A 25,485-nucleotide genomic window follows, 5' to 3' on the forward strand; every position below is an offset into this window, starting at 1 on the left:
TGTTCTCATTCATATGTAGAAGCTAAGAAAGCTGATCTAGAAGTAGAGAGTAGCACAGTGGTTACTAGAGACTGGTAGGGGGAGGGGGAAAAGGAAGTGGGGGATAGAGAAAGGGTGATCAGTGAATACAAAATATTAGAGAGACAGGAAGAATGGGACCTAGTAATATAGGAAGACTACAGTTAACAACAAAGTACTGTGTATCTTCAAATAGTTGGTTAAGATGATGTTGAATGTTCCTAACACAGACAAATGTTTGAGGTGACAGATGTACTAAGCACTCTGATATGATCATTGCACATGGTATGAATGTACCCAAATATCACACTGTACTCCATAAGAATATACAATTATCATTGGTCAATTAAGAAAAATAAAAAGAGAAAAAAATGGCAAATACAATGACTTTATCAATATATGGGAAAGTTTCTATAAAACGGTTAGTAGGAAAAAGACATACAAATAGTAATAATGAGAAAATGTAAAAATTATGTACATATTCTGATGAGAAGAGAAACAGAACTGAATAATAATCAAGTAGTTTAGAGTTTGATTTTCATTGGGTTACTTCTTTTAGATAGTTCCTAACAAACAACAAAAAAAATTTTTTTAAGTTGAGAAAATTCATACATTTTCAGCTTTTGAAGAGTCTCCACTGAATTCCCAAGAAGGATATGTGAAGTGAACAACCATAACAAATCATCTTAAAGGAATGGGATCTGTTGTTTGAAAGAAAGTTAAATATCTAAAATTCCTATTACTACTATTCCTATCACTACAGATCCACAATCCCTTATCTATTCCAATATTTCTGAATGAAATGTATGAATGCATAAATATTCACATTAAGCAGGATAAATGAAGACTGAAATAGGTCATGTTTTCACGGCTTTTTGGAATTTCAGTCAAGAGACTATGAACCTGTATGACCAATACTTGTTGATGGGTTGACTTTTTTGAGGGACGGCTGGCCAGTATGGGCTTGACTTGAATACAGCTTGAAAAACTATTCTCCAAATATCTATGATTAACTTCTCATTTTAGAGATGGTTTTTATCCTAAGATTTTAGAAATATCTACTTAAATTTGCTTTGACAAATTATTCTTCAAAAACCTTTTAAATTCACTCCTTTCCTACTGCCACTGCCACCACTCTAGCCCAGGACCTCATCATTTTATATCTGTCCTATTATTTCAACAGCTTCCTACCTACTTCCCTGACTATAATCCTTCTCTTTAATTAATCCTATATACTACTACAAAAGAAATAGCCTTACAATGCATTTTATATAGGATCTGAACCTGTGGCCTTGGTGTTATCAGCACCGCACTCGCCCGAGTGAGCGACGGGCCGGCCCCCTTACAATGCATTTTATATAATATCCTCCAATTCAAAGCCTGTGAGGACATCTTATGGCTTCAGAGTAGTATAAAACTACTCTGCCTGATATTTCTTAGCTTCTACATCTGTGGTTCTTAAAGAAAGATTCCCAGACCTGGAGAATCAGCAATGAATAAATACTAAGTTCTCAGTTAAGTACTGGATTTGGAAATAGTGAATTATTCATTTTTCTGAGGTTGCTGCAAACTTAATATTAAAAAAGAAACAATTTACTGCTTAGTAATACATAACATGAACTTTCTAAAAAGAAAACCAATATCTGAGTTGAGAAGGCTTTACTGCTCAACAAAAAGCAAAGTATGTTTCATCATCTTGACAGGTAATTCAAATAAATTTGTTTATTTTAATCAGAACTCCAGTCTTCACAAAAACTGTTTCTCTATTGTTATTTTTAAAAGATAAAGCCATGGGGGGGAGGGAGGAGGGAGGGAGGTTTTGGTGATAGGCAACAATAATCAGCCACAATGTATATCGACATAATAAAATAAAAATAAAATAAAATCACTTGACATATCAAAAAAAAAGATAAAGCCATAATTAGATGGATTTTGTAAACCCATCTAATAATAAATGCAACCAAGAAATCTATACTTTGTGTACCTGTGGACACCCAGCAAGCACACTGCTATAACTATCACATACATAGAACACTGTATATATCACTAGTTTGAAGCCTTGTCACCTGAACTTAAATGATAGTTATAACTCTAAGTTTTACCAGCTTTCAGAATAAGAAAGAGATTGGACAGAGAAATTCACTCTCATCAGGTAAAATTAAAATTCAGTATGCTTGGCTGCCTGGTCCCACAACATGGACCAAGATGCTCTACTAAATTACCTGGCAAACCGCTCCTTATCATTAGACATCTGATCGTCATCACACCTGAAGGAGAAAAAAAAGGTTAGTTCAAAGCATTACACTTGTTATATCTACTTCACTCTGAAACAAAAACTAGAAAGGGATAAAGCATCACAAAGCATTAAAAATAACAGCATCCCACTGAATTTTTAAAATGATGACTATTACTTGGCAGGTTTTTAATGTCTCCATTAATCTTACTTATCAGACACACCAAAAAAAGATGATGATCTCATGAGGACACAGCTGACCGACCTGTCAACACCACTCAAAAGTTAGTGATAGTTTTGTTTGTTTTTATTGTGGTAAAAAACACATAACATAAAATTTACCATCTTAACCATTTTTAAGTGTATTGTTTAGTAGTGTTAGCCACATTCATACTGTTGTGCAACAGATATCTAGAACTTTTTCATCTTGCAAAACTGAAACTCTATACCCATTGAACACCATCTTCCCATTTCTCCCTCCCCCCAGTCCCTGGCAACCACCATCCTATTTCCTGTGTCGGAGTTTGACTACTTTAGATATTTCATGTAAGTGTAATCATACAGTATTTGTCTTTTTGTGACTGGCTTATTCTACTCAGTATAATATCCTCAAGGTTCATCCATGCTATAGCATGCAATAGGATTTCCTTCTTTTTAAAGCCAAATAATACCCCACTGTATGTATATACCAAATTTTCTTTACCCATTCACCTGCTGATGGACACTTGGGCTGCTTTCACATCTTGGCGATTGTGAAAAATAGGGCAATGAACATGGTGTGCAAAAACCTCTTCAAGATCTTGCTTTTAATTCTTTCAGATATATACTCAGAATTAGGACTGCTGGATCATATGGTACCTCTGTTTAATTTTTTGAGGAACTGTTTTCCATTATGGCTACACCGTTTTACAGTCCTACCAATAGTATACAAGGGTTCCAATTCCTCCACATCCTCACCAATACTTGTTATTTTCTAGTTGGTTTTGTTTTGTTTTGTTGATAGTTGACATCCTAACAGGTGTGAAATGATATACCTCAGAATAGTTTTGATTTGCATTTCTCTAATGATTAGTGGTGTTGACCATCTCTCCTATGCTTGTTGGTCATTTATAATCCTTTGGAGAAATGTCTATTCAAGTCCTTTGCCCATTTTTTAATCAGGTTTTTTTTGTTGTTATTGGGTTGTAGGAGTTCTATATATATTCCAGATATTAATTCCTTTATTCCAGATATTAATTCCTTACAAGATCTATGATTTGCAAGCATTTTCTCCCAATTCCACAGGTTGCCTTTTCACTCTATTGTTGCCTTTGATACGCAGAAGTTTTTAAGGGATAATTTTAAATTATGATTTAAACAATGCACTTTATCTCTGGTCAAGAAAACTTATTCTATCCATCCCAACAACTTCTACTTAATAGATCAAACCCATTTGCCACTACAGGAACTATAAAGGAGAATATATTGAACAAGGAAGACCTAACTCCAAAAACACTATGCTATTCTCTGGATGATCTAAAACTAGATAGAAAATGTAGAATGATGAGCAAACATGGAAAGTATGATGAAATTTCAGCTTAAGGACACACAGTCTGTTTTTTGTTTTTTTTTTTTTTTTATAAAGAGGACCGGTAAGGGCCGAGCCCGTGGCGCACTCGGGAGAGTGCGGCGCTGGGAGTGCGGCGACACTCCCGCCACGGGTTCGGGTCCTATATAGGAATGGCCGGTGCACTCACTGGCTGAGTGCCGGTCACGAAAACGACAAAAAAAAAATTTAAAAATTAAAAAATAAAGAGGACCAGTAAGGGGATCTTAACCCTTGGCTTGGTGTTGTCAGCACCACACTCTCCCAAGCGAGCCACGGGCCAGCCCTCAAACATGGCATAAATCTGATACTACAAACTCCTAATGAGAACAAGTGACCTAAGCTGAAACAAGAGACCTATAATTGACATATTAACCTTGAATCTCAAGAATAAGTCTTCTAGATCCTTGCTACTCAAAGTGTGGTCTATCAACCAGAAGCAGCAGCATCACCTAGGAAACTATTAGAATGCTGAATTAGAATCTTCATCTTGTTAAGAATCCCATGTGGATTTGTACATGTGTTCCAGTTTGAGAAGCACAATTCTAGATACTAATCACCCTGATATTGTACCTAGAGATTCAAAGCCTTGATATTCAGAAAATTCTGATTGTTTGAAAAAAAAAAAATGTATAAACGGTCAAATAAAGAAATTTGATGATCCTTATCTCAGGCATAATGACCCACTTGGTAGATAAACTGTTAGTCTTTTCTTATGGTTAGAGAAAGTACAAATGAACCTGTCTTTGGATCTGCATATAGTTTGTGACTACTGGATTTTATGAAAGAAATGACTAAGGGTTAGAGCTAATTGACAGGTATAAGACTACAGGTTACCTCCATACCATTCATTCACACAATATAGTTCCACTAATAGCATCTGTCATTATAATCAGGGTTTCTCAATTGGAGGAATTCCCAATAGAGCTGTTCTAAAAAGTCTGTCTTTTGCCAGCAATTGAAATCTCTTCCCCTCTTCAAATTTATTGAGACCGATTAAATCTTAAGAGACCTCCTGGAGAATTACTTTCATTTGCAATTATTTCTTTATGGTGGCCAAGTCACAGCTGTTGTTTTCAAGAGAATCTGGCAAGGTTCATCAATTAGTCAGTAGCCAGAAATATGAGCCTTAACTTTAAATGTTACTATTTAAAAAAAAGATAGATGTTACTGACCATACCAGGCATTATAAAATTAAACAATGGCAAGCAATTTACAATATGGACATCCTTTATGTACAAACAAAAACAGGAGATTAGGAGTGTGTGTATGCATTTATATATGATTGTACATGCACTGTATATTTCTGGAAGGATACTCAATAAACTGGAAATTGCAGTTGACTAAAGAGAAGAGTTCTGAAGGTCCAGAGTGGAAGGAAGATGGATTTTCATTGTATATGACTTTGTACTGTTTGAAATTTTTACAATAAAATATATTTATATTACTTTTCCAATAAAAAAACTTAGTTAATAAAACAAACAAATAAATTAAAGCTGGGCAACCACATATCAAATAATTTTATTAAAAACAGGGCTCCTTTATGTATCAAATATCTATTACCCAGCAATGTAGAGTAATATTTTCAACTTTGGAAAGTAACATGGCAGGTTACAGTCAAGGTTATCTTCCTTTCTTTGAGACTTACTGCGTTTCTTACTTGAAAACAAGCCAAGCAATTGGTCTTCAGCAAGAATAGCCCCTTTTCTGAAAGAACCCCTTCACTGATAAATTAAAAAGTTCATTTCCAATGCTCCAGAAGATTCATTACACAAGGATATAAATTCCAATTCCTGCTAACTGTAGAAGGAGTCAACAGATATCAGAGGGTATGACAGAGTAGTACCTTAATGACCCCTCAATGAATTACACCTCCCCAGTATATACTCACTTGCATATCCTCCCTCCCACATTGACTCAGTCTCGAATATACAACTTGCTTTGGCCAATGGGACACTGGCAAATGTCATACAAGCAGAGGCTTGATAAGCACTTGCACACTAAGACTTGCCTTTTAGACTATAGCCAACATCATGCGAAGAAACTCAGTCTGGCCTCCTTGAGCATAAAAGGCCATAATACAGAGAGATAACCAGCCAGCTGAGTCCAGTTTTCAGCTGACCAGCCAGATGAATACAGTCTTATAAGTGAGTCCAGGTGAGATCAGCAGAATAACCATGCAGCTAATCTTGTGAGAAATAAGAGATTACTGTTCTTTTTAAGACATGCAGCAATAGGTAACTGATACAGAGTGTCCTCTAAATCCTCTGCCCTCTCCTCACAGAGGCTTTCTCTGGAGTTATTAACAGAATGCTTGAAAATTTTCTGGGATATAACATAATATGAAAATTTATAGTTTTAGGATAAAGCACTCTCCTTAGGCCTATGGACAAAAACATTACAAGTCAGAAGTATAAAGATCATAAACTAATTTTTAATATCAGAAGTCTAGAGAGTTTTTCAAAATCTTACCTCAATAACTTGCTATTTCCTTCTCCATCATCATCAAAATCCAGCCTGGAGAAAGCCAACAATAAATATTGTAAGCCTATTGATAATACAGAACATTAAGAAATTAAAATTTCTTAACACAAGCTACCTGTACACCCACCCAAATAGAAAAGGAAAAAAGGAGTGGGAAGAAGTCAAAGAAAGCTATGTTACCTCTTTCTTATAGTGCTATATTGGGCAAAGAAGTTGGGCAACAGAAAAAAAGCACCTACTGCTACTTTAACACTTTCCTAGGGTAGCAGTCCACCTTTGCCAAAGTTTTACATCAGACTACACCATCTACAAAAAGAACAGAAATCCACTCACAAAAGACAGAAAAAATTAAGATAAATAATTCAGGTCCATTTTTCTTTTCTATGGTCTACTCTAAGCCATGGTACCACCTTTCCAAAACATCTTTCAAAACAGTGATGTTATATAAAGGAGTGATTTAAGACCTAAAAAAATTGTTAGATAATACTTCTGCTATGGTGTGAATGTTTGTCCCCTCCAAAGCTCATGTAGAAGCTTGATACCCAATGTGGCAATGTTGAAAGGTGGGGCCTTTAGGAGGCCTATGCCCTTATGAATTTGGGTTAATGTGTTAATGGATGAGTGGGTTATCATGGGAGGGGCACTGGTTACTTTATAAGGAGAGCAAGCAAGCACATTAAAGCATTCTTGCTCAGCCCTCATCATGTGATACCCTGAATCACCAGGGGACTCCACCAAGAAGGCCCTCACCAGCTATGCCCCCTGGACCTTGAACTTCCCAGCCTCCAAAACTGTAAGAAATAAATTTTCTTTCTTTATAAATTACCCAGTTTCAGGTATTCTGTTACAAGCAACAGAAAAGTGACTAATATAGTTTATTTCCTTCATTCATCTAATAAACGTAATATATACAAGGGGTCTTCAAAATGTTCGTGCAAAATGTGTATTATGAAAAAACTATGCACAGATTGCAAAATTTTTTGCATTGAATAAACTTGTACTAACTTGTTATAACATGTCTGAAAAGGATCTAGTTGAGGCACTAAGAAGGATAAGACATCAGTTTGAAAAGAGCCCTACTCTGAGCAATAAGAATTCTGCTAAATTGAAGCCAGAACAAACATTAAATTTACAGTGGAGCTTGGGTGGAAAAATGGTGAAATCACTGATGCTTTATGAAAAGTTTGTGGGGACAACACACCAACGAAATCAGCAGTTTACAGGTCTGGCTGGTTAGCTCGGTTGGTTAGAACACAGCCTTGTAACACCAAGGTAGTGGGTTTGAGTCCTTGCCCTGGCCAGAACCAAAAAAAGAAATCAGCAGCTTGCAAATGGATAACTCGTGTTAAGAAGGAACGAGACAATGTTGAAGATGAAGCCTGCAGTAGCAGACCATCCACATGAACGTGTGAGGAAAAAATTAATCTTCATCCCTAACGGGAGAGGACCACTGATTAACAGCAGAAACAAAAGCCAGCACAACAGACATCTCGATTGATTCAGATTACATGATTCTGACTGAAAAATTACAGTTCAGCAAACTTTCTATATTCAATGGGTGCCAAAACTATGGGTGCCAAAACTATTGCGCCCGGATCAGCTGCAGACAAGAGCAAAGCTTTCAAAAATTTCAAACAAGTGGGATGAAGATCCTGATGCATCTCTTCGAAATACTGTAAGTAGATGAAAAGTAGCTTTACCAGTATGATCCTGAAGACAAAGCACAATCAAAGCCATGGCTACCAAAAGGCAGAAGTGATCCAGTCAAAGCAAAAGCAAACTGGTCAAGAGCAAAGGTCGTAGCAACAGTTTTTTGGGATGTTCAGGCATTTTGTTTGCTGACTTTCTGGAGGGCCAAAGAACGATAACATCTGCTTATTTTGTGAGTGTTCTGAGAAAGTTATCCAAAGCTTTAGCAGAAAAACTCCCAGGAAAGCTTATTCACCAGAGAGTCCTTTTCCTCGACAACACTCCTGATCATTCTTCTCATCAAACAAGTGCAATTTTGCCAGAATTTCAATGGGAAATCATTAGGCATCTTTCTTACAGTTATGATTTGGCTCCTTCTGTCTTCTTTTTGCTTTCTAATCTTAAAAAATCTCTAAAGTGCACCAATTTTTCTTCAGTTAATCATGTAAAAAAGACTGCACTGACCTGGTTAAATTCCCAGGACCCTCAGGTTCTTTAGGGATGGACTAAATGGCTGGTATTGTTGTTTACAAAAGTGTCTTGAACTTGATAGAGCTTGTGTTGGGAAATAAAGTTTATTTTTTTATTTTTATCTTTTAATTCCATTTTTCCACAAACCTTTTGAAGTACCCTGATATTACATTCAAGACTTCGTGCTAGGTGAGGTAAAAACAAGAAACTTGCACTAAAGGGGCTCTTTACCCAGACAAATACAAATATAAAACAAGTGAGAATGGGAAAGTGCCATGTAAAGAGCACAATTAACATGCTACAGACATTCAATGAGAGGTGACTTTCATTTCAAGAGATTAGGACAGGTTATAGGCAATAGAGTAGGCCAATCTCCTATTAATCTCTGTACTCCTTTACAATAAAATGTCGCTCATGTTAACATGTTAACCCATTGATCACTCTTGTCATCTCACTAGTGGGATAACATATTAAGGACCTCTAGATGGGTAACACATGAAGTACATAGCATCAATCCTAAAAGTGTTCCTCTTCTTCCTTCTTCCTGAAGCCCCTGATCACCTGTCAAAATCCATCCATCTGCCCAATAACTCCATTTCTAAGAATCTATCCTAAAGAAATAACTTGAAATAAAGAAAAAGAAGTTTACTGCAGCATACATATGATAGCAAAATCTTCAAAACAATTTAAATGTCCCAAAATAGGAATTAAGTACATCCTTTTATGCAACCATTAAAAATTATGTTTATATAGAATATGCAACAATATGAAAAAAGGTTATTATATATGATTAGGTAAAAAAAAAACAGGCTATATAAAACTATATAATTGTGAGATTATAACTATTAAAAAAGATTTACGTATAGAATAATGACTGAAGGAAATACACTAAAAAATTGATGGTAGTTGACTTTGGCCATTTTATTGTTCCTTCTAACTTTCATATTTTCCAGCCTTTCTTTAAAAGAAATATTAAAAGACTTCCAATATATTTTTCTGATTAACAATAATACACATTCATTTCAGAAAATCTGTAAAATAATTAAAAACAAAAGAAAAATAAGTCAACCATAATCCCATCACCCAAAAATCTGATAAGTATTCTTTCAGTTTTTTTTGCTATGCACATATGTTACACATATTTTTTTTTGGCAGAATGAAATATTATATATACTGTAATGTCTCTTAACATATTGTGAACATTTTTCTGTACTGATACATATTTGTAACTTCTAATAGCTATACAGTATTCCACTTGTAAATAAACTATAACTTTCTCAAGTGATCTTCTGATTTTGATATTTATATAGCTTCTAACTATTTGCTACTATATATAACCACGGTACAGTGTTTAAGACAGTGGACTCTCAAAGCTAAACTCCCAATGTTCATATACCTAGATCTGCTACTTATTAGCTTTAGAACCTTAGAAAGCTACTTATTTATCTTATGCCTCAGTAAATGAGTTACAGTATATAAAGCTCCTGGACATATAGCAAGTCTTAATATGTTACTCCCATTACCATTTAACCCAGGGATCACTCATTATTATTGGTGGGACAAAACTTAAAGACTAGTTATAATATTAGCTATATAATTTTTTAAAAGAATAGGAAGAAAAAAAGAGGGCCAGCCAGTGGCTCACTTCAGAGAGTGTGATGCTGACAACACCAAGTCAAGGGTTAAGATCCCCTTACCGGTCATTTTAAAAAAAAGGGAAAAAAAAGAAAGAAAAAAAAGGAAATTTAATACCAAAAAACAGATAATATACTACCCATTCTTCCAGGCCCTTCTAAATTACCTCCTTTCTGAAGCTTTTCCCAATCTTTATCAACCAAATGTGATATTTCTACACACAGAAAAAAACACAGCAATATATAAAACTTTATTACAAAACTTGGCATATTCTTTTCTATCTTGTAATTATACTTAAGTGTGTAACAATTATCCCTTCTCAACATAAGCAACTTGGAGACAGGGACTGTGTTTTATTATCTTTGTATCCTACTAGCATTCAGCACAATGCCATACACGAATTAGGCATTTAATAAATACTTTTGTAACAGAATGGACTTTGCATTCCAAACCGAGCAACATATCAATAACTTAGAAGAGAAATATTCTAGAGTTCAACATTTTCTGGGCCGGCCCGTGGCTCACTCGGTAGAGTGCGGTGCTGATAGCGCCAAGGCCCCGGGTTCGGATCCCATATACGGATGGCCGGTTCGCTCACTGGCTGAGCGTGGTGCTGACAACACCAAGTCAAGGGTTAAGATCCCCTTACCGGTCATCTTTAGAAAAAAAAAAAAAAAAAAAAAACATTTTCTAAATTTAGAAAAGAAACCTATCCAATTGATTTTGAGAATGCAGACACAAAACTTAATGAAAACAGCAAACCGTTTTCTGAGTAACAGCAAAATCTCTAGGCTTAGCCACAGTCCTTTACCTTGCAAAGATTCTTTGTTTAAAAAAAAAAAACTCCTTATAAGAAACTTAAATAAAAACATCAATTCCATATAAGGCAAAAATTCAGGAACTAAGGAGAGTTATAGGACAGCAGTGTAGTCAGTAACTAGTTGAAGTGAGAAGGTCTGAAATAGACAAGTGGGTTCAGCAACTGACTAAATTAGGTTGTTTTATAGGAGAGACATTCCTGACACACTACACTCAAACTCACCCTGGTCGCCGCTTAATAGCCCTCTGGACAATAGCTCCTCCACCTTGAATCCCAGTCCCGGGGTTTCCAGAGGCAATGGTTGGACCCAGTGATGGTACATCTGATGTCATTTCTGCCAGGAAAAAAAAAGAAAATACACATTTTGAAAAAGAAGGTCCTTCCTTATCATCAGTATCATCAAGTTGGCTAAAAAAGAAAGGATCAAGCTATGGATAAAATCTCAGTACTCTGCTAGAAAACCCAAATGCTCATATCCAGATTGATCTTGAACTCTTACATTGGTAAAAGATTTTCCCATACTTCGGTTCCCCTGCCTTCAGAGTCTGGAAGAGAGAATACTATATTCTGCTGCTTTCACTTAAAAGCTGATAACGCTGACATAATATTAATTAAAAATAAACACACAAAGTAGTTTATACATTTTATTCATGCAACAAATATTTGTTAGCTGCTTTCATTTATTTTCATCGGAATACAGAAAAGCCCAAAAGTAAAAATCACCTAAATTCAATATTTAAAATTATGTAGAGTAAAACTGAAAGTCCTTTATTATGTCTCCCCCTTCTGCCCCCATCCCCCCTTTCAATTCAATCTCATCCACTAGCAGTAACCACTGCTAACAGCTGAGTATATTTTATCTCTTATTTTTTCCCTCAGTTTACATATGCATATCTCTAATCAAAAACAGGCACATTTTTTCTTAGTAAAAATGGAATCTTGATCTGCAACTTGCTTTTGTTATTTAAATATATATCATGGGTCTGGCCAGTTAGCTCACTTGGAGGAGGCGTGGTGCTAGTAAATATACATCATGAGTATCTATCTACACACACTCATAATTGTACACATATATATCGCATTCTTTTTCATGACTTCACATCATGTAAGTGTATCATATTTTGTTCAACTAGTCCCCAACTGACTGACATTTAGTTGTTCCCAATGTTTTACTATTATAAATAATTTTACTATTACAATAAATAAACATTTTGATAAATACTTTTGCCTCAAAAGTACTTATTAAATGCGTAATTCATGTATGGCATTATGAGGATTGCTAGTAGGAAACAAAGATAAATAAGACAGAGTCTTGTCTCCAAGTTGCTTATTTTCTGACAGAGTTAATCATCACATAAATATACAAGAAAGAATTATAAATAATGTATACATATTATATTATTGTACATAATGTATATGTAAATGTCCAATAACATTTATGTATACAACTTTAAATTCTCTTGCTATTTAGGATAGATTCCTAGAGGTGGAATTCGTTGTGTCAATCTATATAAGCATTTAAAATTTTGAAGGTTATGCTAAATTACATTCCAAAAAGGCTACTACAATTTCTGCTCCCACTAACAGGATATGAGAGTCCTTACTTCCCTCACCATCACTGGATATCATACTTTTTATTTTTACCAAATCTGACAGGTAAAAATGTTACATTACTTGTTTCATTTATATTATGCTTCTTTTTATATTTATAGGGCTTCTGAAATCAAACAGTTGACTCTTCATATCTTTAGTATTTTTATGTTCAATAATATCCTTTTCTAATGAATTTGTACAATCTATCAGTATAAAAGAACATTAAGCCCTTTGTCTATTATGTATTACAAATATTTTCTCACCACCTATAATTGCCTTTAACTATACAACATTTTTTATTTTTATGTTGTTAAATTTATCAATGTTTTCCTAAATAGTTCCTGGATTTGTCTTGCTTAGGAAAGTTCCCCAAACTCCTGGTTATTTCTATATTTCTTAACATACTTTTTTCCAGATTTGTTTCATTAATACATCTGGAATTTATTTTTGTATATGGCATAAGTAGGGCTCTAATTATTTTCTTCCAAACAGATAGCTAATTATTCTAACATTGTTTCTTCCTTTCCTAACTTATCTTAAGCATCTCCTTTATTTATTTATTTATTTATTATTTTTTTAAAAGATGACCAGTTAGGGGATCTTAACCCTTGACTTGGTGTTGTCAGCACCATGCTCACCCAGTGAGCAACCGGCCATCCCTATATGGGATCCGAACCCGTGGCCTTGGTGTTATCAGCACTGCACTCTCCCGAGTGAGCCAAGCCCAGCATCTCCTTTATTATACCTTAAATGTCTATAGGTTCTTGATCTCTTTCTGCATTTTTACTCTTCATTAATTTATTTTCCTATTCCTATGTGAGTACCAAACACTTTTGATTACAAAAGCTTTATAGTACATTTTAATTATCTAATAGGAAAAGCCCTCAGGTCCCCATTAATTTATTTCATAAAATTTTCATATTAAATGTTATACATTGACTTCTGCTTCCAGAACAATGGAGTAGATGTACTTTTCCCTATTTCTCCTGATAAATACAACCAAAAATCCTGAATATTATAAATAAAACAAATATGAGTACTCTGAAAGGTGGAGAAAAGAAAGCAGACCAGCTAGGAACCTCTGGACCTGAGGAATGACAAGGTGATTTTCCAAGGGTTTTCTTTTTGCCTCATATATCCCAGACATGGGGCTGAAGAAGTCAGCAACCTGGAAATGCCAATGGTCACAGACAAAAATAGTTTCTCAAAAAGCCTGCTCTCTCTAATCAAAGGACCAGGAGAAGGAGCAGCCTTTCAAGACAAAATTTTTAGACAATGACTGCCAAACATGACAGAAAACTGTGGCCCCACTATCATCTATACCAGCAAAAGCTAAGTGGGGGACCCAGACTTCCACCCTTGTGAGGCTGTAACAAGGCACCCCAACATCCTTGCCAGAGTGGTGTCAGACAAGGCCACGTAGGGACCAGAAGCTTTCATTTCCACTGGTCAGAAATAGGGAACATCCCCTGACAATGTCAGTAGAGACCTTGTGGGGAGCTGTGACTCTCATCTTGACTCAACAGTAACAAGGAGCCCTCACCTCAGGTGTCAACTGAAGCTGAGCAGGAAACATGGAATTTTATCTCCACCTAACAGTATTGGGGCAGCACTCCCCCTTCCCCTGCTGAAGTGATGTCAGAGAAAGCTAAAAGAGAAGGTTTAAATAAAATCCAGTGTCACACAACATAATACAAAAATATCCAGGTTTCAATCAAAAATCACCTGTCATACTAAGAATCAGGAAGATGTCAAACTGAAAAATGGCAATCAAAGATGCCAATGCTGAGATAACACAGATGTTAGAATTATCTAACAAAGATTTTTAAAGCAGCCATGATAAAAATGCTTCGACAAGCAATTACAAACACATTTGAAACAAATGAAGAAATAAAAAGCCTCAGCAAAGAAACAGGAGATATAAAGAACCAAATGGAAATTTTAGAACTGAAAAACAGATCATTTGAATGGCCCTATAACTATGAAGGAAATTAAATTCATAATTTTAAAACTCATAAAATAAAGGCTCAGATGATTTAACTGGGGAATTCTACCTAAGAAGAATTAACACCAATTCTACCCAATCTCTTCCAGAAAATAGTTCAGGAAGGGGACACCTCACAATTCATCTAATGAAGTGACTTTTACCCTGATATCAAAACCAGACAAAGAGTAGAAAACAATACAAAACTAGAGACCAGATCCACTTTAGATTTTTTAAACGTTTTATTTATTAATCCTAAAATCTACCACCAAATTACATTTATAATAAATTGCACTTAAAGGCCGGCCTGTGGCTTGCTCGGGAGAGTGCAGTGCTGATAACACCAAGACCATAGGTTTGGACCCTGTATAGGGATGGCTGGTTTGCTCACTGGCTGAGCATGGTACTGACAACACCAAGCCAAGGGTTAAGATCCCCTTACTGGTCATCTTTAAAAAATAATAATAATAAATTTAAAAAATAATAATAATACATTGCACTTAGCCTCAAACACAAAACACCTATTATACATCTTTTATTACAAGACCCAAGCATTAATAATTCCCTTTAATACACATCCATTTAACACTGGATAGAGAACTCAAATAGCTGCCATTAAAATAGTGATGCATCACAAAGCTACATTGCCTACTGGCAATAAAGACAGATGTATAGACCAATGGAACAGAACAGAGGAGCCCAGAAATAAACCCTCGCACACGTGGTCAAATGATTCTCAATATGGATGCTGAGACCATTCAAGGGTGAAAGAAAGAACAGTCTTCAACAAAAGGTGCTGGAAAAACTGGATATCCACATGCATAAGAAAGGGCTGGATTTTTACCTTGTACCATATGCAAAAATTAACTCATAATGGATCAATCACCCAAACTTAGGAACAAAAACTATAAAACTCTCAGAGGAAAGTATTCTTGACACTGGATTTAACAACAATTTCATGGGTATGACAACAACAAAAGTGCAAGCAACGAAAGAAAAATTAAAGTGAACTTTATCAAAATTAAGAATTTTTGTGCATCAAAGGATACTATCAATAATGTGAAAAGACAACCTACAAAATGGGAGAAAATACTTGTAAATCATGCATCTTATAAGGGATTAATATCCAGAATACCTAAAGATTTTTTAAAACTCAACAACAACCCAACCCAATTAAAAAATGGGAAAGGAACATGAATAGACATTTCCACAAAGAAGATATATGAATGGCCAACAAGCACATGAAAAGTGCTCAACATCACTAATCATCACAGAAATGCAAATCAAAACCACAAGAAACCATTTCATACCAATTAAGATAGCTATTATCAAAACAAAATAACAAGCACTGGCAAAGATGTACAGAAACTGGAACCCCTGCACACTGCTGGTGTGAATGTAAAATAGTGCAGCCACGATGGAAAACATACAGGGGTGCCTCAAAAAATTAAAAATAGAATTACCATATGACCCAGCAACTCCATTTCTGGGTATAGAACCCCCAGAATTGATATTTGTACACCCATGGTCATAAAAGCACTATTCACAATAGCCTCTCAAAGAGATATTTGTACACCTGTGGTCATAAAAGCACTATTCACAATAGCCTAGGGTGGGCCGAGCCCGTGGCGCACTCGGGAGAGTGCAGTGCTGGGAGCGCGGTGACACTCCCGCCGCCCGCCACGGGTTTGGATCCTATATGGGAATGGCCGGTGCACTCACTGGCTGAGTGCCGGTCACGAAAAAAAAAAAAAAAAAAAGACACAATAGCCTAGGGTGGAAGCAACCCAAGTGTCCATCAACAGATAAATGGATAAAGAAAATGGAGTATATAATTCAATGAAATATTATTCAGCCTTGAAGAAGAAAGGAAATTCTGACACATGTACAACATAGATGAACCTTAAAGATACCATACTAAGTGAAATAAGCCAGTCACAAAAGGACAAATACTATATGATTCTACTTATATGAGGTACCTACAAGTAGCTATATTCATAGAGATATAAAGTAGAATGGTGGTTGCAGGGGCTGGGGGAAGGGTGAACGGGGAGTTACTGTTTAATGGGTACAGAGTTTCAGTTTTGTAAGATGAAAAAAGTTCTGGAAATGGATGGTGGTGATGGCTGCACAATAATGTAAATGTACTTAATGCCACTGAACTGTGTACTTAAAAATTGTTAAAATGGTAAATTTTATGGGCCGAGCCCGTGGTGCACTCGGGAGAGTGCAGCGCTGGGAGTGTGGCAACGCTCCCGCCGCTGGTTCGGATCCTCTATAGGAATGGCCGGTGGAGTGCCGGTCACGGAGAAAGACAAAAAAAAAAGGTAAATTTTATGTTAAAGGAAGGGACTTCAAAAAGTTCATGGAAAAACAGAACTGAAAGATAACATGAATCCTTCCATGAACTTTTTAAAGTAATCTCATATGCATTTTTCCACAATGAAAAATTCTTTATTATATAAAAAATCTGAAGAGGTTTTGTATCATTGAAATGGGAAGTTTATCTACCATATATGATTAAGGAAAAAACAAATTACAAAAAAGAAAATATATTTACAGTAAATACAAATAACACACTTACAATAATAAAAATTAAAAAATTAAAAAGTATATATAATATAATCCTTAATATAATATGCATATAAAAAGTCTGAGGACTCATTTATTGCATGCCTACTGTATACCGGGCACTGTTAGAGGCCCTGAGGGTAAAGCAATAAATAGAACAGACAAATACCTTAACCCTTACAAATCTTACATGTTAGTGGGAGAGACAGATAAACAAGAGAAATAATTAAAATATAAATTAAATTGACAATATAAAACTGCCACTTTATAGTTTAAATGGACAAATATTGGTAATTTCATATGGTTCAATCTAATAGCATGTTAGATACTGATAAACATGGAGAAAAATAAACTAAGGGAAGTTAAATCAGATGTATATAAAAGTTCAAAGGTATAAGGGTTGCAATTTAAGGTACTGAAGGAAGGCATCACTAAAAAAGGCAACATACAAGGAAAGATCAGAAAGAAGTAAGGGAATAAACCATGCAGGTGTCTTGCGGAAATGAATTCTAGGCTAAGTGCAAAGACTCTGAGGTAACAGCTTGCCTGTTAAGTTCTAGAAATAGTGAGAATGATATCATGGCTAGGATGGAGCAAGCAAATGTTACACAATAAACTATTAACAGTGGTTATCTCTGGGATGGCATTTAGAGACTTCTACATTTTATTCTTCTATATATCTACATTGTTTTGTCTTTCACATTAATCATATATTATTTTTATGGCCAGAAGACACATGATCCCAATTTTTAAAAAAGAAAATGTATGTACGCATGCCTGTCTGCATGGCATGCACTGAAAATCTGAGAGAATATATCTCAAATTATAAAGTTAAATAAATTTGGATTCTAACCCTAGGGTCACCATTTACTAGTTGTTAGACCTTAGGCAAATTATTTAATCTCTTTGAGTTAACACAGCTAATAACAGTACCTACCTTTTGGGAGGATCAAATTAGATAATGCATATGATTAGCATATAATTAGGTAACACATATAATTAGCATGTAATTAGGTAATACATTAATTAGCATAGTGCCTGACACACTATCACTACTTCTTAAATAGTAGCTTTATAAAAAAAATTATCAAGCACCAAAATGTTAACTCATTTTGCCATTAATTTTTTCATTACAAAAGTAATATATTAAAACACAATGTGGGGGGCTGGCGAGTTAGCTCAGAAGGTTAGAGCGCAGCCTTGCAACACCAAGGTTAAGGGTTCAGTTCCCCTACTTGTCAGCCGCCAAAAAAAACCCCCAAAATAAAACAAAACAAAGAAAGCCACAATGTGAATATACAGAAAACCAAATGTAGAAATCTCTAAAAACATTCAAACAATACAGAGGCAGAAAGACAAAAGTAAAATCCTCCACACATATACCCCAATCCCACTTTCCTCCCTATGGGTAACTTCTGTCAACATTTTGATATGAATCCTCCAAGAGTTTTTTTCTATACACTTACACTTACATACCATATATAGGGTTTTGGTAATTTTTACCAAAAAAAAAAAAAAAATGGGAATCACACTATACAGATAGTTCCCAACTTAAGACAGTTCAACTCACTGTTTTTCCACTTTATGATGGTGTAACACACTGTTGCGATTTCAATGTAATGTACGGTATTAAATAAACTACATGAGATATTCAACACTTTACTGTGAAGTAGGCTTTGGGTTCGATGATTTTACCCACTGTAAGCTACTGTAAGTGTTCTGAGCACATTGTAAGTGTTCTGAGTAGGCTAGGCTAAGCTATGATGTTCCATAGGTTAGGTGTATTAAATGCATTTTAGACTTAGGATATTTTCAACTTACAGTGGGTTTATTGGGACATAACCCTACTGTAAGTTGAGAAGCATCTGTACTTATTCTAAACCTTTTTTTCTTCTTTGTAACGATATATCTTGGAGAGGGGCCCACAGCAATAAATACAGGTGTAGCTCTTTTTTATAGTTACATAGTACTTCATGGCACATGTATATATTTATGACATGCAAACTATCCCTGTGATAATGTTTCAATGAATATCCCTCTATACCTTTATGCACAGATGCTACTATTGCTATACTAACAAATTTCTGAAAATAATTTGCAGGGTCTAAAGGTAAGCACATTTAAAACTCTGCCCATTACCCTCCAAGGAAGTTATACCAATTAAGAGCCCCATCCACAGCATCAATTTATCCATACCTCCACCAGCATTGTGTTTTGGCAATGCTTCAAACTTTTGCTCATTTTCTAGGTATGCAATAATTACCATTGTTAGCATAGTGTGCATTTCTCCATTATTAATAAGGCTGAGTATATTTTTATATGTTGACTTTTTCTACTTCATCCTCTAAATTTTAAATAGTGAGCATATGTTACTGTCCAAATATAAAGCATTTTTTTCCAGAAAAATAAAGTTCATACTTTTAGTAATAGGTTTATACAAGATGTAAGAGTTCCAGGGGAATTTGGAGAAAGAAGAGATAATCTTGAGGTTGGTTTAAATCAAGGCTTGGCATAGTCCCTTGCAGAGAAGGTGCTCAATAGAAAAGAAAAACTAAAGGAAACAAGGAAGGTAGGCAGCCAGCCAGTCAGGAAATTTCAAAAAGGTAAGTCAAGCTGGGCCTTAGAAAAAGTAAAGGAGAGGAAAAGGCATTCCACATAGATAAAAGGACGTGAGCAAATCCTAAAGGGAGGTATGAAAACAGCTGTCAAGAGATGTAGGGAAACAGGCCTATATAGCAGACTCTGTATTTGGAAGAAAAGATAAGATGTCAAGTGCTACCCAACTGAGAGAAAGCACTGAATACCAGGAGGAAAAACTTGGATCTGATTCAACAAACAACTGAAAGAAAAAATATACCTTTAAGTCAGAGTGATAAGATAAAAATGTAAATTAAGATTAATCTTACAGATTTAAAGTTTGAAGTAACAGAAGAAGAAGAATTAACAAAAATTGAGGCATTAAAGGCCTAAATGAGGATGGCATAATGAGAAGTACCTCTACTATGAACTTCTGAGTAAGGACAGTGGATTAAATGTATGCATCTACTTCTACTCCCTCCTCTCCCCACACAGAATGTTATAAAAAAGAGAAAATTATTTTATACAATACATAAAACCACAAGGATGGAAAGAATGGGAGAAGAGCAATAAGTTTTTTCAAACTAGAAATCAGATGGACCATTGCCTTGATAGTCCCACAAGAACTGAACCTAAACCAACAAGGGAAAAAGCAGAAAACCAGCCCAATTTACACTACGGAATCTCCCAAAGTCACAGGAGCTAGTGGTTCCAGGTAGCCCTCTAGTTGGGCAGGGTAGGGTGAATGAAAGCTAAAATAAGGGGAATTAGTTCAACATCTGTTTAAGAAGGAGGTGGATTATCAGCTCCTCTCCTCCATTCTGATTAGCCAGGTCAACTGCCCCTCACCCACCCGCTCAAGACATATTTATTCCCTGGAGAGTGTAAACCAAAGGTCCTTTGGTCTGGGGAAACCAGGCAAAGGTGAAAGTAAGGGTACTATACTGAAAACAGGGAAACTAAAGCCAATATATTTATACCAGACATTTCACTTTTCTCCTATGCTGTATTGCCTCTTTCCTGTATTCCATGTCTCCACTTTGATTTACTCTCTCCTACTGGTAGAGAACATCCTCTAATAGGTTCGTAAAAAGGGTGTAAGAGAGACCTTGGATGTATTGAAAAATCTTTCTTCTACTTCGCTAATTGACAGTTTGCCTGAATATGGAATTCTAAACTGGAAATTATTTTCCCTCAAAATTTTGAAGGCATTGCTTCACTGTCTTCTACTTTGTGACTATTAAGAAGCAAGACCAATCTGATTCCTAATTCTTCTGAATGTGACCAATTCTTTTCTCTCTGAAGCTTGTAGGATATTATCTTTGTATCCCGTGCTGAAATTTCAGCATCATGTGTCTTGATGCGGGTGTTTTCATTCACTGGTCTGGCCCCTTCAATCCGGAAATTCATGTCTTTCACTGCTGGGATATTTTATTTAAACAAAAACAAAAAGTTCTGTAAAACTTGTTTTAACAAAATGGTTGCCACTAGGGATAAGGAAATGAGAGAAGGGGAGTAGAAGACTGCTGTTGTTTTGGTAACAAACCTTGTAAAACTAAGTCTTTAAATATATGCATGTATAATTTTGATTAAAATAACTTTAAACTAGTGTGTGTTTGTATTTTTTTTTTAATGCTAAAAAGCCAAGATGATGTGATAACCGTGCAGGTAGCACATTAAAAGTAAAAAAAAAATCCAAACATTTCTGTTTGCTTAGCCTGAGGAACTGGAAAAACTGTGATAGTCATGAAAGATACAGAAAAGTTAAAAGGGGCAGCAGATTTGAGGGAAATATTGGTGAGCATATACACAGTATGTTAATGATCATTCAAATAGAGATGTATTTGAAATAGATGAAAATATAGGAAAGAAGTTTAAGTGAGGAGCTTGGAATGAAGATTTTGGAGTCTTTAATATACAAAAGATAAATGAAGAGAATGAGATATACTACGTACCAAGTAAATACTAAACTGAGGTAGGAAAGCAAGCACTTAGGAAGGCAGGTAGGTGGACAAAGAGGTATAAATGAAGGATGTTTACTATTTACTTAAGAGTTCTAACCCCAGAAGTGAGAACAGAAAAGTAGAAGCATACCAAACAAGAAAAAGAAAATGAGCAGGCAAAAAGGACAAAGAAGGAACAGCCAGTGAGAAAGAATAAATAATGCACAGTGTCTCTGAAGCAAAGTTTCAAAGAGAGGCTCATCAAAACAGCAAAATTATAAAGTATGAAGAACTCTCAGAAGGATTCCAATGCAACTGTGTAAGTTATTTAAAGAGCTGAAACACTGAACTATGAGGAAAGAATACAGGATGTTATAGAAAAAGATTTTAGAAAACTGCAGCATTCTTCCAGCTCTATTTTCAGCACCTTGTACTCAATTCATCCTAGTAGTGGCATGTCCTCCAGGCTGCCTGATGTGATATTTCACCTCCTTTGTCTACAAAAAAGACAATATCCCACCCTACTCCTTCTCAAAAGATGTCCATTAGTTAAGTGACTGTAAGTCACAATGGAAAAAGTCTTATAACTTAGCAATTAAGAATGCTGACAGTGTAGATGGACTGCCAATAATCAAATTTTGTCTCTACCTCCTACTAGGTATGTGACTTCAGACAAGTTACTTGCTCTGTGCCTTAAATTTCCTCATCCATAAAACAAGGATAATATCTACCTCATAAGATTGTTGTAAAGATTAAATGAGATAATACATAAGGATTAAGTAAGATAATATATTTTAGAACAATAGCTGGCATATAATTACTAATAAATGTTAGCTATCATTATTACAGGTTGAGCATTCCTAATCCAAAAACCCTAAATGCTTAAAACCCAAAACTTTTTGAGCACCAACATGACACAAGTGGAAAATTCCACATCTGACCTTACATGATAGGTCATGTGCTTCACACACAAAATTATTAAAAATATTGTATAAAATTATATTCAGGCTATGTGTATACGGTGTATATGAAATGTAAATGAATATCGTGTTTAGACTTGTCCCATCCATAAGATACCTTATTATGTAAGAAATATCACGATTTGTAAGAATGAATATACTGTAAACATTTTTTTTAAAAAAGGTATCTATGTATACATAAAACATTCCAAAATCCAAAAAAGTCTGAAATCCAAAACACTTCCAGTCCCAAGCATTTTGAGAGCGCCGAATCCTAACCACTAGACCACCAGGGAAGCTCAGTCCCAAGCATTTTGGATAAGGGATACTCTACCTATCTAGTTATTATAAATTAGGGCTGGCTGGTTAGCTCGATTGGTTAGAGTGCAGTATTATAACACGGAGGTCAAGGGTTTGGATCTCCATACTGGCCAACAGCCACAAAAAAATAAATAAATAAATAAATAAAGTAATTAATTAATTCATGATGTCAATGGCTTACTTACTGTTATCCTTTCAAAGGTATTTTCATGTTAACAGTCATAAAGGACTGAACCTCTAATGTTGGGATTTACATTCACTCATTTACTCAACAAACATTTGGTGAACTCTAGTCCTATATACTAGGTACCACTGTAAACACCAAAGTGCTGCAGTGAACAAGGGAACTAAAAATCCTGCTCTCATGGAACTTATATTCTAATTACACTGTCAAAACCGTAAACTTACTTTATCCATTCAACTACAGCAAAAATACGGAGGGAAAATACAAAATGAAGAAATGTTGAAAAGAGATGTAAACTTAGAGAATTTATCTGAAAAGTGGGAGAAAGATTCTAACACAGAGACTAGCCAACAAAATAGGGAAGTATAGCCTAGCATATAGGAACTTAATAAATGCTTAATAAATCTGTCAATTTCTTTCTCTGGGTTTGCTCCTTAATGTATGAAATGAGAGAGGTTGCCATGTTTTCAACTTGAACGTTCACTGATGTCTACTTACTGAAGTTACCATGGCATATTAAGTAGCATTCTTAAAAACAGATGGCTTTACATAGTGCTGATAACACAAGGGTCTGGGGTTCGATCCCCTACACTAGCCAGCTCTTATAAGAACAAACAAACAAACAAAAAACAGCTTTATAAGCAGAGCCTATTACTGAGTGTGGGTGGTAGGCCCAGACTCCATTGAGCTCAGGCCCTGCATTTCACAAGAGTCTTAAATGTGTTTTTTATTGTTAGATCTAAATGAAACCAGTTATAGCACCAACAGGAATGTTAACCCTTGTACCCCTTTACAGCACTGTACCACCAGGGAATTAACATTCTAAATAGATCTTTTAGTTATTGCGGGGGGAGGGGAGGAAGATGACTCCAAAGACAGTTCCCACAATGAAGGATACAAATTTTACTAGTTTGGGGCTGGCCATTAGCTCAGTTGGTTAGTTTAGAGTGCCATGTTATAACACCAAGGTCAAGGGTTTGGATCCCCGTACAGGCCAGCCACCAAAAAAAAAAACAAAACAAATTTTACTAGTTTTGGAATTAACATACTCAAGATGTCATGGCCTAAATAAAATTAAGGAAAAAGGGTTTAGTTTCCTTGAGTGTTGCAATTTAGGTTTTGAAAATCAACCACCACTTGGCACTGTGGAAATCCCTATCGTTATTGCCTTAGAAGAAAGTCATCCATTATAAATAAACAAAAATGATTTTCACAAAATATCCATAAAACATATTATTCTCATCTCTAAGTTGACTGTCTGAGTAAGGGGGAAGACTGGAATGCAAAAAACTAAGCTGAGAGACCACTATTGCAAAATGACAAGAAAACGAGAGTTTCAAGAATGCAGAAGTATCTACTTCTTAATTTCAAAGAAAAAAGAAAGAGAAGATTCAGACTGGTGCTGCAAATCTATTGCATAAAAAATATGCAGATTGAGGTTCCTTTTCAAAAAAAAATTTTTTTTAAATCATAACATAGTTGATTGTACATATCTGTGGGGTATAGAGTTGAATAAATTGGGATAAATAGTATATTCAACAAAAAATGTTAATTGTATTTCAACCGCTGAATTAGTAAAATAAATTTAATTACTTTTTAAAAAGGTCTTTGAATAGATTAAAAAAGTATCTTGACATCTTAATTTTACATTGCATGAATTTCTATTTTCCCATATCTGAAAAAGGTAACTGTATAACAGGTGAGAACTTTGCTAATTGTTGCTTTTAAAACTATAATTTATATAGGTGAAAATTATGTAGAAAGAAAATTTTTTTCTAAATGTCAACCTTATAAACCCAAACAGTGTTCCTACCATTGCCTTCTACTACATACTCAATCTACGATAAACTGAGAATACCAGAATCAAGGGAGGAAAACCTACACTCACTACAAATTCATTCATGTCTCTAGTTTGAATATTGAATTGTAAATCAAATACCTAATCTCTTCCAAACTAGTCCTTTAGCCAATGCATTACAAATTGCACATCTAATTTAAAAAGTGTTCCTCAAAGCTGTTAGTAATCCACAGACAAAAAAGATAAAGTCTAAAGCTTCACGGTCCACCTAACCACCCACTTTTACTTGACACTAGTAAGTAAATTTAGTGAAAAAAGACAGAACATGAAGAATTATCAATTCATGGAGAAAAGAGTTATCATCACATTAGAACTGTTACTTCAACACATCTCTTAGAAAGTAGAGAGTATAAACCATATCTTTCTCTTCTTTTGATCCAGCACCATGTTAAGACAATGATAAATGCAGAACCAGGTCCTCTGAAAGACACTGAAGGACCACCAGTAGTCTTTAAATCATACTGTAAGTACCATTAACATGATCAAGCAGTTATTAACACTGACCAAGAATTAACTCAAATGAAGCTAAAGAGTGAAACGATTAATTTAAAAATCTTTTG

At 35.2% G+C, this 25,485-nt stretch overlaps 1 protein-coding gene across 6 annotated transcripts in view; it reads right to left on the reverse strand.

Moving 5' to 3' along the window:
• Window positions 1–25,485, reverse strand: part of ARNT (aryl hydrocarbon receptor nuclear translocator) — a 54,633-nt gene that overhangs the window by 26,432 nt on the left and 2,716 nt on the right. For 5 of the 6 annotated variants that reach the window (XM_063103738.1, XM_063103735.1, XM_063103737.1 and 2 more), the window contains exons 2-4: window positions 11,158–11,269; window positions 6,309–6,353; window positions 2,241–2,285 (exon numbers count right to left, since the gene is read on the reverse strand). In XM_063103738.1, the coding sequence (XP_062959808.1) occupies window positions 2,241–2,285; window positions 6,309–6,353; window positions 11,158–11,269 (202 nt within the window). Of the gene's footprint in view, window positions 1–2,240; window positions 2,286–6,308; window positions 6,385–7,070; window positions 7,074–11,157; window positions 11,270–25,485 lie in introns of those variants that run through there. The other variant, XM_063103739.1, reaches the window with a different exon arrangement.

This window comes from Cynocephalus volans, chromosome 8 (assembly GCF_027409185.1).
Source record: "Cynocephalus volans isolate mCynVol1 chromosome 8, mCynVol1.pri, whole genome shotgun sequence".
Classification (NCBI taxonomy): Eukaryota; Metazoa; Chordata; class Mammalia; order Dermoptera; family Cynocephalidae; genus Cynocephalus; species Cynocephalus volans.